Raw genomic sequence first — 15916 nt, forward strand, 5'->3', positions numbered from 1 at the left:
AGTTCTTTAGTTAATAATGATAATAATTCGATAGAATTACTCGCACACTTACTTGAATTGTGTTGTAAATGGAGTTTAATTGGATTTTGTTGTTGTAATTTTTGGTCTTTTCAGGAACCATTCTTACTTCGCTCAGTGTATCTCCCTACTAAGTTTGATATAGTTTGCAATCAGAACGTATTTTTCATTACCGATTGGAATGGAAGCGTGTTCGTGACCTAATATGTTCCGCACTCGTTCAAAGGGGGAAAAGAAGAAAACCTTCTTCTAGACCAAACGAAACGTCACGCTTCCAAAAGGCTTTAATGCCTCTATTTGCCGTACCATCTATTTCGACGCCCCACCTAATATGCTCGTTGGCGCATCATCGTATCGCACCGGCCGATGATCCTAATCGAAAAATAATGGAAATATCAATCACACTGCTCAGTAAATATTCAAACCCAAGCAGTGGCCAGCCCAATGTCGTAGATCGTCTCCCGTGCGTTTGAAATATTTATCGATAAGACCGCAAAAAAAGACAAAAGGCGTGCGGACCGACCAATGTTCCAGCCACCGTATTGACATTTGGATCATTAGTTCTTACCGATGGTGGTCACGCTACGCTATCGGGGTGGGGTTTTGGGGAGCCCCGCAAAAAACATATATCATCTTATGCTCACCTTACCGTGCCTGGTGCAGATAGATCCGACCGTTGGTCGAACCGTGAATGATGGGAAATAACATTGCCATCGTGCGGCGGGACTTGGTGATGACATGCAATCCACAAGGTAGCTGCTATATTGCTGCGAAAACGACAGTACTGCGAAGCTACCAAAAGTTTGTCCCCATGCCCATACTAATCGCGCTCCAATCACACTGCTCCAATCCGAGTGATATTCGCGACAACCGTGTATTGGGAAGAGTCCCATCCACATTCCTGCCGAAGGACAACCTCCGTACCTTCCATTGCCGGGCTCCTTCACAGTAGCTGGTTGCGGTTGCGCCCACCCGGTCGGGGGTGTATGTTTGATCAATTGAATATACATAAAATTTATGCAAAGTGGAAGTCATATTTCTATGCGAGATAATAAATGCTCACCGGCATTCGATTTCGCTCCATCTAGGCTCACTCTGGCCTTCGGGGTGGGTAGAACACACTTTTTTTTTGCCAAATAGTAGTACCCGTTGACACGCCATCCCGCGCTCGAGCTGGACCGAGTTCCACTCCAGCACATAAAGTAAGGACCGCTTTTACGAGGAAGCACCAGCCCCACCATCGCCATTTTGCAAGGTGATCTTGCTGCTTTGGATGGCTTCCCTATCCCCCATTGCATTATCCTTTAGCGATAAGCGGGCAAGTGTAGTAAACAAAGTCAAACAGGCGGGTGAAGGAAAAAAGTAGGACTACATGTCCCGAAAAAATGATGAGACCTCATGTTATATGGGCACATCCATCGATCGCATGCACGTGTGGCGTGCTGTGCAGAGGAGTTTTACTGTTTACTGCCCTCGCTGCTTCTGCTAGCGTGTGGTAAGGGATAAGCGATTTTATTTATTTGTTTTGTTGATTTGAACCTCAGCAAGACAGGAAGCAAAAAAAAATGGCGAGCATGTTCCACATCCGCACCTGGCTTAGGTGTGGCTTTAATTCTTTTCTCTTCATTTCACCCAAAATGGAGGTGAAACTTTGCATTTTTCACAGCTCATAATTAGCGTTCGCGAACCATTCGCCAAGGATGTTTTGTTTGGCCAAACGATTGGCGTGTCGAGTGAGCGTATCATACACCCTCTAGCGTCAACCAAGGGTCCTAAAATGGAATGGCGTCTCCCTAAAAGGAGGTTAAAGTGTTACGGTTACGGTTAACACTTTTAGGCAACATTTTTGCTTTAAACTGTACCGCAATATCGGGTTTCGTTTGATGTTGTTCTGGACACCAGCTAAAGAGAGTTGGCCAAACTGTTCGATGACATTGTTCGGTGAATTATAACATACCTAAAATGGTGTCGGGTGTTTTCGAGTTCCCCGAATGGCGTTCCTAACTAGAGGATCGTTATTTATCGTTATGAGAGGAGTTGGAGCAGATGGACTTCACTTCACACAAACCTTTTGGGCTGGAAGACACACACACACACGCACACACATACACACAGTCTCTTGCTTCGAAGCACCTTCAACCTCAATCGGGTTGCTCGCGAGGCACAGTTTCTTCCCCTGTCAAACGCCCAAATGGACGACGCACGCAAGAAGGTCACTCAGGTAAATCACATCAATTCTTCGTCACTCGGCTCCGCACACTTACTAGCTCTGTGTACCAATTTCCTTTTCATACATTCACATCACACCTTAACACATAAGCTCGCTCACTTCATTGCTTCATTTCTCTCATCGCCTACTTATATTGCTTTACACTAATGTGTACTACTTTGTCGTTTGAGTGGTTTTCTGAATGGGTTTTAGCGCCCAAACAACGCGTCTATGTGTGTCTGCGTACGTGCTACTATCCTACCGGGGGGATGCGGCGGTGACCTATCACTTAATTAAATCGACACACTTCGATGAAGTTCACGCGCGTCACGTCGCGGAATCGGGACCAAACAACGCGGTCAGCGGGTGTTTTATACCTGTGCGAACACTAACAAGGTTGTGGGAGGCTCTACTGAGGGGACTTATGCCGCTTCGACAAGCACCAATTGTGAATCGTGGAAGACCCAAACGTGTACTTTTTTTGTTGGATGAGCGTACCAGACTACAAACAAGCCGTATATTGGGAACTTTTTGAGGATTAAATTAAAACGAAAAATGGAATGTTACAAAAATAGGCTATACACATTACCATCGCCCTGCCTTGCCAGTCCTGTATTTGGCTTGTGGCATACAGGCGAAACAAAACTAGGAACAAAGAATAAAAAAACAAACCATTTTAATTCCTACAGGATAAGGGTTTACAAAAATCAAAACTCTTTCTGCTAGTATCGTTTGCGCTCCTCGGACTGCTGCATGCAGTCGGTGGAACTGGAGGGTCCCCCCCCCCACCCTGCGTTTTGGTGTGGTACAACACTTCCAAAACCGACACACCGTACCTCTTTGCCCGCTGGATGCCCCGCAAAAACCCAAACGGCCAGTGGCTCCGGGCTGTCCGGGGTAAAAAGGTCCTCCCGGCGTCACCAAACTTCAAAGACTGAATGCCTTCACCGTGTGGCCGAACTGTGGCCCTGGAGAGGTGTCTTAGGGACCCGTCGTTACCCGCCGAAGAAAGCACAAGAACATTCGCTTGTTTTGTCCGAATGCTAAGGAGACGGTTGCCTGCGCCTTGCTACTTCGGTGGCGTCGGCGCACAAGGATATCGCCTGTGGGTAGGCTAGCGAGGCGGACAGCAGTTGCGGGGCAGTGGGGCGAAAAATCAAAACAAACTCGTGCAACCCGAACGTACACCGGACCTACCGAACCAGGGTTTTCGGTATTCATTAACGAGGTCCACACGCGAAAGAAAGTAGGGCTAAGAACCGCTCGCGACCCTACGGGCGCTGCTTGCGTGAAGGTTTGAAGGGAAGAATCAGAACGTTGCCACAGGGTGACCATGAATTTGTGGATGTGGGTGAAACGTTCATCAACTTAATGATTAACTAATTATCGAATTATCGAATGCGTGTAGGCGATCTTCACTGCTTCTTACTGGTTTGGTTTGTTATTGGTTTGTCGTGTTAACTGGACAAAATTGCCGCTTGCTTCCAATTATGTCACTGATCATTATTTTCAAATAATGGGTTTCCCCATTAAGTATCCATTCAATAATCGTACGGGACCGTTTGAAACCGTACCGTTTACAGTGTTACAGTCATGTCGAAGACAAGTGTGACATCATTTGAGTAGTATTTCTTAGATGCTTGAGTTGTGCACATAAATTTTTTTTTTCAATGAGAATGAATATTGAATAAAAAGTAGAACAAATTTACAGAATATACATAAGTTTGAATAAATTCTACGATTTTTTTTTCAAATTAATAAAGTTGAAATATCAGCGGGCCGTATTGCCGCTATCAGTGGGCCGCCCTTAGGAATTAAAAAATGTATTAGAAAATGTTGGAATATCATTTTTGAAAGTTCGTTACAAGATGTAAATAAGAGTTCGATCACTTATTATCAGCTATTGACATTGTATCAACAATATTCGAGATACGTAGAAGCTCGGTACATCGAGAAGTGAATGTATGAACAACTTACAATGACCGTCAAAACAATAAAACCACCTGCTATTGTACATCAGGTACAACAAAGATTGTGAAGCGAAATTTCAACAAATCGACCTAGTTTTTTTGTTTGTAAAAGTTAGTTAAACACTTTGGGAACACGTTTCTGCCATTGGATGAATCATAGGATCATGGTTATTAGCCGCTTTATTCGAGTCTAAACCATAAACGTAAACAACAAATGACTAAAACACAAAAAACCATGCAAAAAACAATCATTGATGAACTTTCGGACACAAACAACCATGCTGTAGATATTTCAGTTGCTAATGATTGTTTATCAAAAAGTGGTGAAGGTGGTCTTATATTATTGGCAATCACTGTAAACTTCCTTCATCTAACTGTGAATGGTACCCGATTCGATTCGATCTCACTACATGTGCTGTGATGTACTGAGCTGTATGTGTTTTAGCTTTGAAGAATTTTCAAAAATTGTCTGTGAAATTAATCCGTGAAAAATCTTTGAAAAATACTTAAACGAAATGTTGAAGGTAACACCAGGATCATCCGAAATTTTCCAGCTATTTCCATGCGTCATCAAATGCACTTAAAGTAATAGCCCTCAAAAAAGAAATGCAATGTATAATATAGCAAAGAGTATTCTAAATACTGCACAGAGTAAACATTTAAGCCGCCTTTTTAGAGCCTTCGTTCACAAGGTTGTTCTTTCTGTTTCATTACAATCTCTTTGGGTATCTTAAAAAATGTCTACTTACTACCAATTTCCTCCTAAATTTCTACACCACACGTCAACCAACACCGGAAATGCTTCACTTATTAGTTATCGTTAAATTCATCCAAACACGCTCATTACGTACGTGCCTTCTCGTAGGCATTACTGACTGCGCTTTAACGGTTCCATTTTAAAACTCCCCTTTTAGTTCTCCATAAAACCCGAAAAACTGTGTCAAAAGTGGTGCAAAGAGAGACCCCTAAGAGGCCCTATCGCATCCTGCGAGGTGGATCACCTGTCGTGACCAACGATTATGCCCTCTCATCGATTAGTTTTCGCTTCGCAACATAATTGAAGGCATACGTGCATATTGTTGGGCTAGTTTGTTTTTTTTCGCGTCATGAAAAATCACGATGTTCCGCTATTCCCAAAGGACGCGCTACTCGCGCCTTCATGCGGGACAGATAGTGAATGACTGCGCCCCGATACTTTCAGCATCGGGCGTTTAGTCACGCAATGAAGTTTACTGTTTCGGCATTGGGTAGCTTTCATACTTTGATAGAAATGCCGTTTTGGTTTGTGGAACTGCGGAAATTTTAGTGCCATAATGACTGGGCGACTCTTTTGGGGAAGATTTATTTGCTGGAAAAAATATGCTGCCGAACAAAATTAGCATTAATGCAAAAGTTGTCTGAAATAGTAGATAATTGGTTAATGGGTTGTGCATGATGATAGTCGAAAACAAAGTCGAATCGATTTTCGTTTGTTGAACATCCTTTCTCTCTTAAATGGGGGCCATAGAAGCTGTACGAACACATACCTGGAAAGAAAAAGAGAAAGAAAAAACCTCGATCAGTTTTCTGTGCTAGATGTCAAGCAAGTTATCAGTAAAGAGGTCATGTGCGATAGTTGTACGATAAAAATAGGCATCGTTTTGTTCTCCTCAGTCTCACTATTCGACGCTACTAATGTTGCTAGTCCTTTCAAAATCGATTAAACTAATGAGTGAAGCTCTATCGCCGCTAACGATCAAGACCACGCCTTATCTTGTACACTGCCGTGTATCACTACTACCAGAGCACCACCAGACAAGAGGCTGAAAGTGGCGAAACGGTTGGACGCACTAAGCTGGAGAAGTTGATGGTACGCGAAATAAATCGATGTCGATGGGCTATTTCTGAACCGCACCGGTGTTCCGGCTGGCAAGCATTGCCTGCTCCCAAGCATCTGCCACTTTCACTTAGAACCAGGCAGACCAGTGTAGTACGGCCAGAAGGATAACACCGCAGTTGACAATCGATAACCGAAATCACTGCCTGTCCCTTAGTGTAGGGTGCAGGCGAGTAATCGCGGAGAAACCTTTCCAGTAAGCAATACTTAAACACCAATTACATCATGACGCTAGGTCGACTGGCATTACGGCAACATTGTCGCGGAGGGGGGGTAGGCTAATTAAATTAACCATTTGTTGGACGTAACTATGGAGTGACCGTCCGGTGAAGTAAGGAAGCATTTTTCATCATCACCACTGCACACATCCTACCTTAGCTTGCTGGACACGGGCTACCAAAAAACACGAGTCACAAAACGGTGTCTTTCGTTAGCGGGAAGCTCACGGACAGCACACGACAGTTACTGACAGCACGGGCCAAACTAGTCCACAACATGCCCGAAACAATCGCTACGCGTGCCATCGGGCGTAAACCACCATGTCCGGTTTTCTACCTTCCACTACTGCCGTGGCTGTTCGCCCTTTTGCCAGTGGACGAAGATATCATCGGGACGCAAAAAAACCGGGGCGGGTTGTCTTCTCTTTTGCACCTGGTTCTCGCACGCAGAAACGTTAATCCTTTGCCCAGCTCATCCTTTTAGGTTGCGGGAATGTGCACGCGGGCAGACAAATGTTGCCAAACCGGGGAAAGCTTCGTTGTTTTAAGGTGGTCTCAGGCTACCGTTTGGATATGTTTCCACGCGTCTAAACGAAATCAATATGTTGCTGTCCTGTTCTTCGCCGCAAAGGGGATTATGGGTGGCAGAGAGACAGAGGGGATGGTGTTGTTAGATTTCAGATTCGCTTGGCCTAGCTGCCGGGAGCTTAGAGTTATGGCGGATAGACATAGTGCGGGAGCTCCCCAGTCATTAGAATGCATATCGTCTAACTTCACAAAGGACCTCCGGCTCATCGGATTGTAGCCAGTGTGCCAGTAGCCTAGCAACGTCACCGTTGTTTTCGGCTATAAACTACGGTTTAGTGTCATTAACAAGGAAGTTCATTCACCAAACATGAGCTTCAGTCGCGTGCCACGCTACCAACAAACACACCAACCGTCACGGTGTGCGTCAAAGCATTATCCGTGAGCAAACTTTCTAAAAACTAGAACAAAGCATACAGAGCAACAGAACCAGGCGTACAACACTGGTGCGAAGGTAGCGAACCCTAACTACCGTGCGCTAAACTCGTTTAAAGTCAACTCCGGTCAACGTGGGCGTCCGCTTTCTAGCGCTACTATCAACCGGCATGCAACGGGAGACCATATGGGCGCAATGAAATGATCATTGCTGATACGGTTATGGTCGAGGTCATCCCACCCGTTACAAGGGGCATTGGATGAGCAGTGCAACGCATGTCAAATTCTGGCATAATCAGCACATTTAATCAATCCGCTACAAGTGTATGAGCGAACCGACGTGTAGTGGTATTGGTCGACAACAGATTGTCGGAACAGTTTTATTATGGACGGTTACACAAGGCTAAGGCTCAATGTACTCAATGTGACAGATCGTTTTTGAATGTTGTTGATCTGTCAAATATTTGACAGCGTCTTTGTTTACTGTTTGATATTAGTATATTAGGCCGGTCCCGGTGTTAGGGCACGACAGGACGGTACCGGGCTTTAAATCCCATCCGGAACGTTCCCCATAGTGAGGACTGACTTCCAAACTCATCCAAACACACATCCAAATACATCCAAACATCAACATGCCTAGTAAGCCATTCAGAAGCAGTATATTAGGACATATGGACTACTGGCCGGTTCTAAAGAAATTTTAGAAGTAATTGAGCACCATTTGCTCATAACTCATACCATCGTCGTAGCTTAGAATGGCTCAGAAAGCTGAATTCCCTTGGTCGTATATGTGGGACTATCTCGCAAAGAAGAAAATGACCTTACGATATTTAAGTATAGGTTTTGTGTACATGATTTATACGAGAAAACAAAGAGTCTAATACACAATTTATTATACCTGTATTATGACGCTGTAAGCTCGCAGCATCCGGTAGTGGCGCTACTGCTTTGCTCTCACTAGCCGTCGCCATGGTACTTCTAGAAGATGGCTCTCCCTTCCAATCAAACTCTCTCAACTCACTCGCTCTCTCTCTCTCTCTCTCTCTCTATCTCTCACGAGCAGCCGCTTTCTTTCTTGTGAGATGAGGCTGTGTGAGACAAAATGAGGATGTGTTTTCTCTTATCCGTTGATCCCGATGGAGACGCCTGGTACGTTTCGGTTTGGCTTGTCGTTGTCTCGCTATTGTTTTGTTGTTATTTTGCTTTTGTTTTGTCTTCCTCGACGCCGACTCGATCGACCGAAAAATCCTCACCGATGGTGAGAGCGCGCGGGCTCTATAGAACACTCTAGAATCGCAAACGACACTACTTTTTCCACTTGCACAAACACACACACATACAAACAAGTACACGCGCGCACCGTATCCGTATCTTGTTATTTATTTATTTTTTTCTCCTACACCTCTGTATTGTGCTTTTTGTGGTGCTGTATTTGCACGTTTCACATTTGCTGACAACCTTTTTGCTTGTTGTTTTTGCCTTTTTTTCTTCAACTGTCGGTGTTTGATTGTAACCGAGAACTATTTTTAAATTGCTTTCGTATTGGCGCTATGACCACACTAGGGCACTGTCACACTAGGGCACAACTAAGTGAGTGTGTTTGTGTGTGGGGGAGGATGTATTATTTTTTCTCTTTGATGGTTTTTAATTCTAACCGTATCCGCGACACCCTAATCAACCAGCATCGTCGTCCGAGTACCGTCCCAAAACGGTTTAAACGTATGGCGCGGTTAATATTTCACTCGCTTCGATTATGTATGTCGCCACTCGACACTGACCCGCCACGGTAAACTACACTCCAAAGCAACCACCGTATTACTGTGCTGACCGACCGAGGAACTGTCTGCCCCGAGCTCGAAGATGCGAAATGCAAAACGTAAATGGCACCCAACTGATGATGATACAGCATCCACAAGGGTGACCGTTCCCTTTGCGCGCACGTATGGGGCGGTGTTTGTGTTTGGGTGCCGAGTTTGGTGGTACGAGCGCGAGCGTCGTCCTTTACCTTCACCACACAGAGGACAAATTTCAAATGCAACGGGCAAACGCGTGATTAAATTGCGCTTCGTTTTTCCACCTCCTTTTGCTGGTAAGAACAGTTGCAGAACGGAACCGATGGGTGGCTTATCTGGAACCACTGGAGATTGGAAATGATTGCCTTTGTGTGGACCACCGACGGCTTGCTGGACCGACCTGTCTGGTGAGAGAGCTGCTGGTGTTTAAGGGCTTGCCCGATAACACCACCAAAGAGCGAGTGATAAAACGTTGATGAGCAGCAGTGAGCGGCCAGTTGGATGGATGCCCGCGGCACAGGTGCACGCATGCGCCGTTGTGGGAAATGGTCCCCTTTCTGGTCGTCTCTCGTGCTGTGAGATGACAGGATGAAGGAAGTGTCGACCGTTTCTCACTGTGCTGTGATATTCACTGGTTTGAAAAATATTCTAGTTAAACTCATTACCACGGTTTTGGAATTGATTTTAATGCGCATTTATGTAAAAAGTTTATATTTGGCATATTTATCGATGATGTCGTTTATCAATGAGATAAACCATCTCTTGTAGTTTATGGAATAAGTTGTCTTTATTGCATATTTTTATCATTTAAATATGTTAGGATGATTTTTTCTATAGTTAAAAGTTTTGTCTGGAGTCCATAAAAAGTACTGCCTTTTAAATGTTATTTGAACTAAAAAAGACTTTGAAATCTTGTGCAATTGTAGAGCGCCTTCAAGGCTTTCATCAATTTAAAGGACTTTCAATTCGACCATAGCGTTTTTTTATTAAAAAAAAATGATAAAAAATAATAATTAGAGGAATAAAACAAATAGAAAAGAATCGAATCAAACTGTCTTGTAATATCAGCACGAACCGTCCAAACGTCAGTTGGGTGTGAAGGGTTTAAAATTCAACGTAATTTTGCTGATAAACTTTCTACACCGACCGACAGGTGGCGCTAGCGCAAGCGTAAGAAAATGCTTCAAATTGAAGCTCCATCAAAAACGCTGCTTCAGATGCAAGCTTTGGGCTTTCTGGACTTTAATAAAGTTGGAAACAAATGTTGCAAAGCTAAATATACTTTCTTGTGCAAATAAACGAAAGAGTGATATAATACATTCATTTTTACTAATCATAGAGACGCTACCCTTTAATGAGAAAGGTGTAACGGGACGAATCTAGAGAATCGCCCACTAATGTTTGGGTATTATTTTTGATTTGTTTTACATCGTTTTCATAATTTAATAGTAATTTATAACAGTAAAAGTGCAGTAAAATGCCCTAGCTCTTGACTGAAAAAATTAAATACAGAAAAATGACGAATTTAAACATGAAACTACAGCATAAAAAGCATGGAAAATTATTTTTAAAAAATCTGTTTATGCATAACATGAATAACAGATTTTTTTCTAAATAGTTCTTTTCAATAGTTCCTATCATGCTAACTGCATGATGACTTTATAATTTGAAAAAATCGAGAACCCAGCATTCTTTCAATAATGTTTTGCAATCAATTTCATTATTCCTTCAATTAGCTCCTTTAGACGATCTAGATTGTTTTTAAGATCGATGTTTGAATATGAACAAACAACAAAATGGCTGTAAATTTCTGCAATTTTCGGACGATCTCCACCCGCCTCAAACCCGCCACAGATACCACCACTGATGACCTCTTTATGTAGAAATTTATTTAAATCTTAACAGAAAAATAGTAATAACCGCTTCCGTATTGTTCCGATCTTGTTGTAACACGGTAAAATTCGTTTTCCTTGTTGGTTTGCATATTATGCTGCGCATTCGCTTTAGCATCTTTGCTTTGCTTTTTTTTGGTTGTTGTTGCTTTGTTTGTTATAGTTTCACTTTGCTGCTGCTGTTGACTTCAACTGGAAAAAAACTCAGTGTTTGCTGATGATGTTCAGGCAGATGTGTTGCTGTTGTTGTCATATTCGCCAGGTTGTTTCCATCGTTGCTGTCTGTCTTGTTTCCGATAGTGAAGATGTTGTTGTTCTCTCTTTAGATATTTTGTATTATATAAATAGCTCGATTACGGTGCGTGGTCACACAATCTCTGAAGAAATGCTGAAAATAGCAACGTTTATGGGGAGAGAGGGAGAGAGAAAAAACCCCCACCCGGGCAAGACCGGGTAGGAAAGAGAGTTGTTATTCGTTTTGCGAGAACTTCGACCGGGGTTAGGCTTTTGCAGTTGCGTGCGCACACATGGGATGATACATGGGCGCATGAGCATAAGCGGATTGCGTAAGGTGGTAAGAATCTTGCCGTTTGCTCAAAACCCCATTTTTGGCAACCTGCAATCACCCTCGCATCCCACGCAATCGCCGTGGGAGGGAACGCAGCAGAATGCGATGAGATGTAGGTTGAAGTTGGAGTTGGATTTCGAGCACATAACAAAATTAGCACGGAGGGTTTTTTTTGCTTGCTGATGGAGTAGGTGATACGACGAGAAAGAGCATGGAATAAGTAAGCGGTAAAGCGAACGGAAGCGACAAAGAGGTACGAAACGGATACTTACGAATACTCTTTTGTGTGTGTTTGCTTGTATGATGACATTAAGTGGAGACTTTGAAAAGTACACAATTGAGTTAGTGATGAGTTTACTTAACGTGGTCAATGACAACCATGTTATCCATCATCTTCTTGAGGAACGCTGTTGGTGTAATGGTCAACACATCCAGAGAGTCCAGACAGAAAGACATCCAATGGGTTTGAGGGTTTAGCACACACACACATATATATGGGCGATGTGACGTTGAAGTACGAGGATCATGGAAACATAGGGACGTATATGTGTGGTTGTGATTTACAAGAGGTACACGGTTCACATAATCCAGTATACAGAGATGTACATGTAAAGACATAGATGGTTGTAATTAGCACAGTAACCGGGGATACCTAAGAGTTTCCCTTGCATGGTGTCCACCACAGACACTAGAATTGGTTCTGTTCTGTCTCTCTCTCTCTCTTGAAAAGAGCGATACTTACGTGCGTATGGGATGTTGCCGTCATCATCCTCAGGGTCCATGCAGTCCTTGAAGACGTTGTCCAGCTCCACATCGTCCAGTTTCTCACCTAGCAAGATAAGCGTACACGGTTATACCGAGGGTGGTCAACACGATTGCCAACACGATTCCACCACCTACCGAGAGCCGTTAAGCTGTGCTGCAGTTCTGCCAGAAGCATGGTGCCGTCCTCATTCTTGTCGTACAGCTTCAGACACTCCAGGAAGTCCTCGTAGCAGCCCTGTTCCTTCTCCTTCTTGACCTGGGAGAAGATTGGCAGGAATTCGTCGAACTTGACCTTCTTCTCGCCACGCTTCTGGGTGCCACCCATCTTGCCGATCAGGTCAAGCGTTGGGTTCAGGTTCAGGGCGCGGAGAGCGTTGCCAAGATCCACGGCATCCATCTGGCCGGAACCTTCCCAATCGTAGACGGAGAAGACAAACTGTGCCTCTGTAAGGTTTGTGTGTGTGTGTGTGGCCATACCAGGAACAAAAGAAAGGACCCAAGAACATCACATTAGCAAACCAACAAACACACGATTTCACCTCTTTTCTACCACCGAACCACACCACACACACGGAACTCAAACTACTCACTCTCAATTTCAACATCCTTCAGATCGTGGGCCTGAGATTGGTGTTGGAGAATCGTCGTCAGCAAACATTACCGGAGCCCCGTAGAAGCAAAAGGAAAAGAAGCCCCGGAAGAGGAGCGAAAGAAGAAAACAAAAACTCGTTAATAAACTTCATTTCCAGCTTCTTGATTAACTAAACTACTGATCGCAAAGTCTTCGCAACGATCTCCATATAAGGTCACAGACATCCGGTAATGCCTAATGCTTTCCCGTTTCGGGTTTCTTCGCATTCGCAAACTTGGCACACAGTTTGTAACTTTATCACTTTATCACTTATCGCCTATCAGCCTTTAACTTCATCTTTTCGATAATGTTGGGTTGGCAAATCCTCTAGTGCCTTGGGCAGCGGCAGAACTCACCATTTTGTGATCTTGTGTAGCTCGCGGACCGACTCGGACTCAACTGCGTACTATTTCAAACCACTGTTCACAGAGCACTGAAGTGATCACATTCACGAATTATATTTAGCATTCACAGGTTTTGGGACGGTTTCGATTAGGTGGCCCGACGCGCGATCGGTCGGCATTTTCACCGCTGCGGAGCATCGGTAACCGTCGGGACATGCGCTTTGCTAGTTCGGACGCCCTCACCATTCTCAGCCGTCTTTTCCTCGCTGTTCCTACCCCCGCTCGCCTAGACACCCTTTTCTCGTGGGTGTGTTGGTGGTCAAAAGGCAAACCCCAAGACGTCTAAACGGCAATATTTGGCTACCCAGCATTACGTCCTCCCTTGAACCGCCGCAATCAGAGTCCATTTTTCGGATGTTTGTCTTCGTTTCACTCCTGTGGGCCGGTGTGTTATCTCGCTCTGTGCCGTTTACTAGTTTGTTGAAAAGTTTTCATATTTAGTACACGATCGTGCCTGCTCGTTCCAGCCCTGTACGCATCCCTAGCACTATCCTGCTTGCACAATTCCTCCCGAACCCAGAATACGTTTCGAACGTGCATCCTTTCTAAGCAGTTGCCATTTTTTGTGCCGCTCGCTACTGCTCGTGGTCTATTTTTAATCCCGAACGCAAACTGTGCCGCCAGCGACCGATCATTACATAGGCAGCACTAGCCGATTTGCTGCCGGTGGGCCTTCTACCCCCGCTAGCTCCGCTTCCCGGCACGGACACTGTTCTGGATGCTAAGGTTTGATCGTCGACCAGCGACTATTTTTACGAGAGTCTGTGGCAAAACACTGGCGCAGTGTTGCAGTGTGGATCGATGGGCGATCGCATCCTTGGCATCGGGTTGGGCCGGTTCCTCTCGATGTTGGGCCATCTGCCCGGAATGAATGATGATTGGTTGCATTGGAATTTACGCGATCAACGTGCCGGCGCGTTAAAGTGCACCTGTATGAGCTTTATCCCTCATACAGATCAAAGATCCGATGGCATGGGTGATGGTATTAAGAGAAATATTTTGCAGTGCAACATTGCCGGCAAAATCTACATTATTTTCTAAGTAAGAAAAGTTGGAACACTCAGTCAGTAAGGGAAATAAACATATCGGAAAAGTATGTGGCCTTGGTTTGGGGATTTGGTTAGCTACAGTCACCTCACCAGTCTCTCGTAATGGCGTAACGTAAACAAGTGCCTGATGTGAAGGTATTTTTCTCTTTCTTTCGTTAAGTAACGCTACGAGACAATAAAATACTGTAGTTTCCTAGAAATTCTCTAATTCTTCGAAATAAAAATAACTAAATTTTCCTATTACACGACTTTACATTCTAACTCAAGCATTTCAACTCAAAAGCGGTAAATACGAATCTTCTACACGCTTGAGGGCTGTATATTTAGAACTCGTACTCCTAAAAGTCGCTATACAGAGCTCAGCTTTAATTTAATTAATGTCCCTTATTTTGCATCCACTTCGTATGCGTGGCTAGACGGCGTGCTGATGCATTTTACCGAACGCCAATAATTACCATCAAATGAGGAACAGCATGGAGCACAGAACGCTGTTGATGCAAAAATAAATGATCCTTCATTAATATGAAGGTGCCATCATTAGTGTGTGTGTGTCTGTGTGGGGAGCTTGTTTCACCATACAAACAAGGATGATATATGACGAAGGAATTTAAATCACATTGAAGGTAATAAAATCTTGACTGGACATACCAAACTGTATGTATTGAATTTGCCGTCTCACTCTCGCTTTCTCTGTCTCGATCGATCGTTCGTTAAGAAGCCGGCTATATAACAGCTCGCAGACCATAGAAGATTCCACCTGTAGGATGTAATAATGGTATGTTGTGTGGCGTGCTGGCGGGCTCATCAGCGCACCAGTGACAAACCGGGCTGAAGCGAAAGGGCACCACCACCACGTCACCACGTCTGAAACCTGCCACAATCCCGTATGTCATGTACCGCAGCACTAGGCACTGGGATTTGGATTTCGGCATATTCTAAAGCAACCCCTCACCGCAAACCCCTGCCAACTCATTCCGATCCGATGGCACACACACACACACCCCGGGTGTCGGAGGAATGTACGAAAATAATACCTCCGTGATTCACCGTTCGTCCGCATCGTCTTCGCTTACATGTGTTGGTGGCTTGCTAAAAAGGGGCGAACGAAAACTGAGGCAAAAATTGCGTAGCACAGATTCTATAAATACTACGCAACGCTTGTGCAGTGGTTTTGCTTGGGCCGGTCGAAAAAATGGAGGTCGTCGCACATCGAAGACCGATCTTAGGGGATCCACGCATCACAACCCCGCAAGGAAGGGAAAGATTGAAAGAAAGTTGTCAGCATATCACCAATACGGACAGCATACGGACCACTGAAAAAAAAAAAACCAACGATAACGAGGAAGAAGAGAATCGGCCAACTGTAACGGTGGTACGCCACCATACAGCAGGATATGGGCGACGTGGCAGCTCAGTTGCCTGTTATCAGCAAAATAAGAAGATAGGGCGAGAATACTATGGGGGAGGAAAAAAAAAGACCGAAGAGCTGACGTCGGTAACGACCCCCGGTAGTGGCATGTCCCAGATTGGTGTGCTTAGGCGCGGATGACACAGTTTGTCCGC

The 15916-nt window shown here is 44.4% G+C and overlaps 2 protein-coding genes across 3 annotated transcripts in view; one reads left to right on the forward strand and one right to left on the reverse strand.

The window, feature by feature from the left end:
- The window catches only part of LOC126557104 (V-type proton ATPase 116 kDa subunit a 1-like), a 263661-nt gene that overhangs the window by 155349 nt on the left and 92396 nt on the right, over positions 1-15916 (forward strand). The gene's annotated exons all lie outside the window — the stretch shown is intronic.
- Positions 11087-13378, reverse strand: LOC126559285 (myosin light chain alkali). 2 transcript variants are annotated; one of them, XM_050215415.1, is made up of 6 exons: positions 13257-13378; positions 12860-12890; positions 12405-12713; positions 12247-12333; positions 11777-11911; positions 11087-11324 (listed from the first exon to the last, which is right to left on the reverse strand). In XM_050215415.1, the coding sequence occupies exons 1-5, from the start codon at positions 13257-13259 to the stop codon at positions 11859-11861; spliced, it is 483 nt and encodes a 160-aa protein (XP_050071372.1). In that variant the 5' UTR covers positions 13260-13378; the 3' UTR covers positions 11087-11324; positions 11777-11858. The 2 variants fall into 2 exon arrangements, with proteins under 2 accessions (XP_050071372.1, XP_050071373.1); XM_050215416.1 differs by lacking the exon at positions 11777-11911.

Source organism: Anopheles maculipalpis, chromosome 2RL, assembly GCF_943734695.1.
Source record: "Anopheles maculipalpis chromosome 2RL, idAnoMacuDA_375_x, whole genome shotgun sequence".
NCBI lineage: Eukaryota > Metazoa > Arthropoda > Insecta > Diptera > Culicidae > Anopheles > Anopheles maculipalpis.

Bases quoted from the DNA above. Each gene is read 5' to 3' on its own strand.
- LOC126559285 (XM_050215415.1), bottom strand. The intron at 12,334-12,404 runs GTAGGTGGTGGA...TTATCTTGCTAG, and splicing joins GCACAGCTTAACGGCTCTCG to GTGAGAAACTGGACGATGTG. The intron at 11,912-12,246 runs GTAAGTATCGCT...TTACACCAACAG, and splicing joins CGGCAACATCCCATACGCAC to CGTTCCTCAAGAAGATGATG.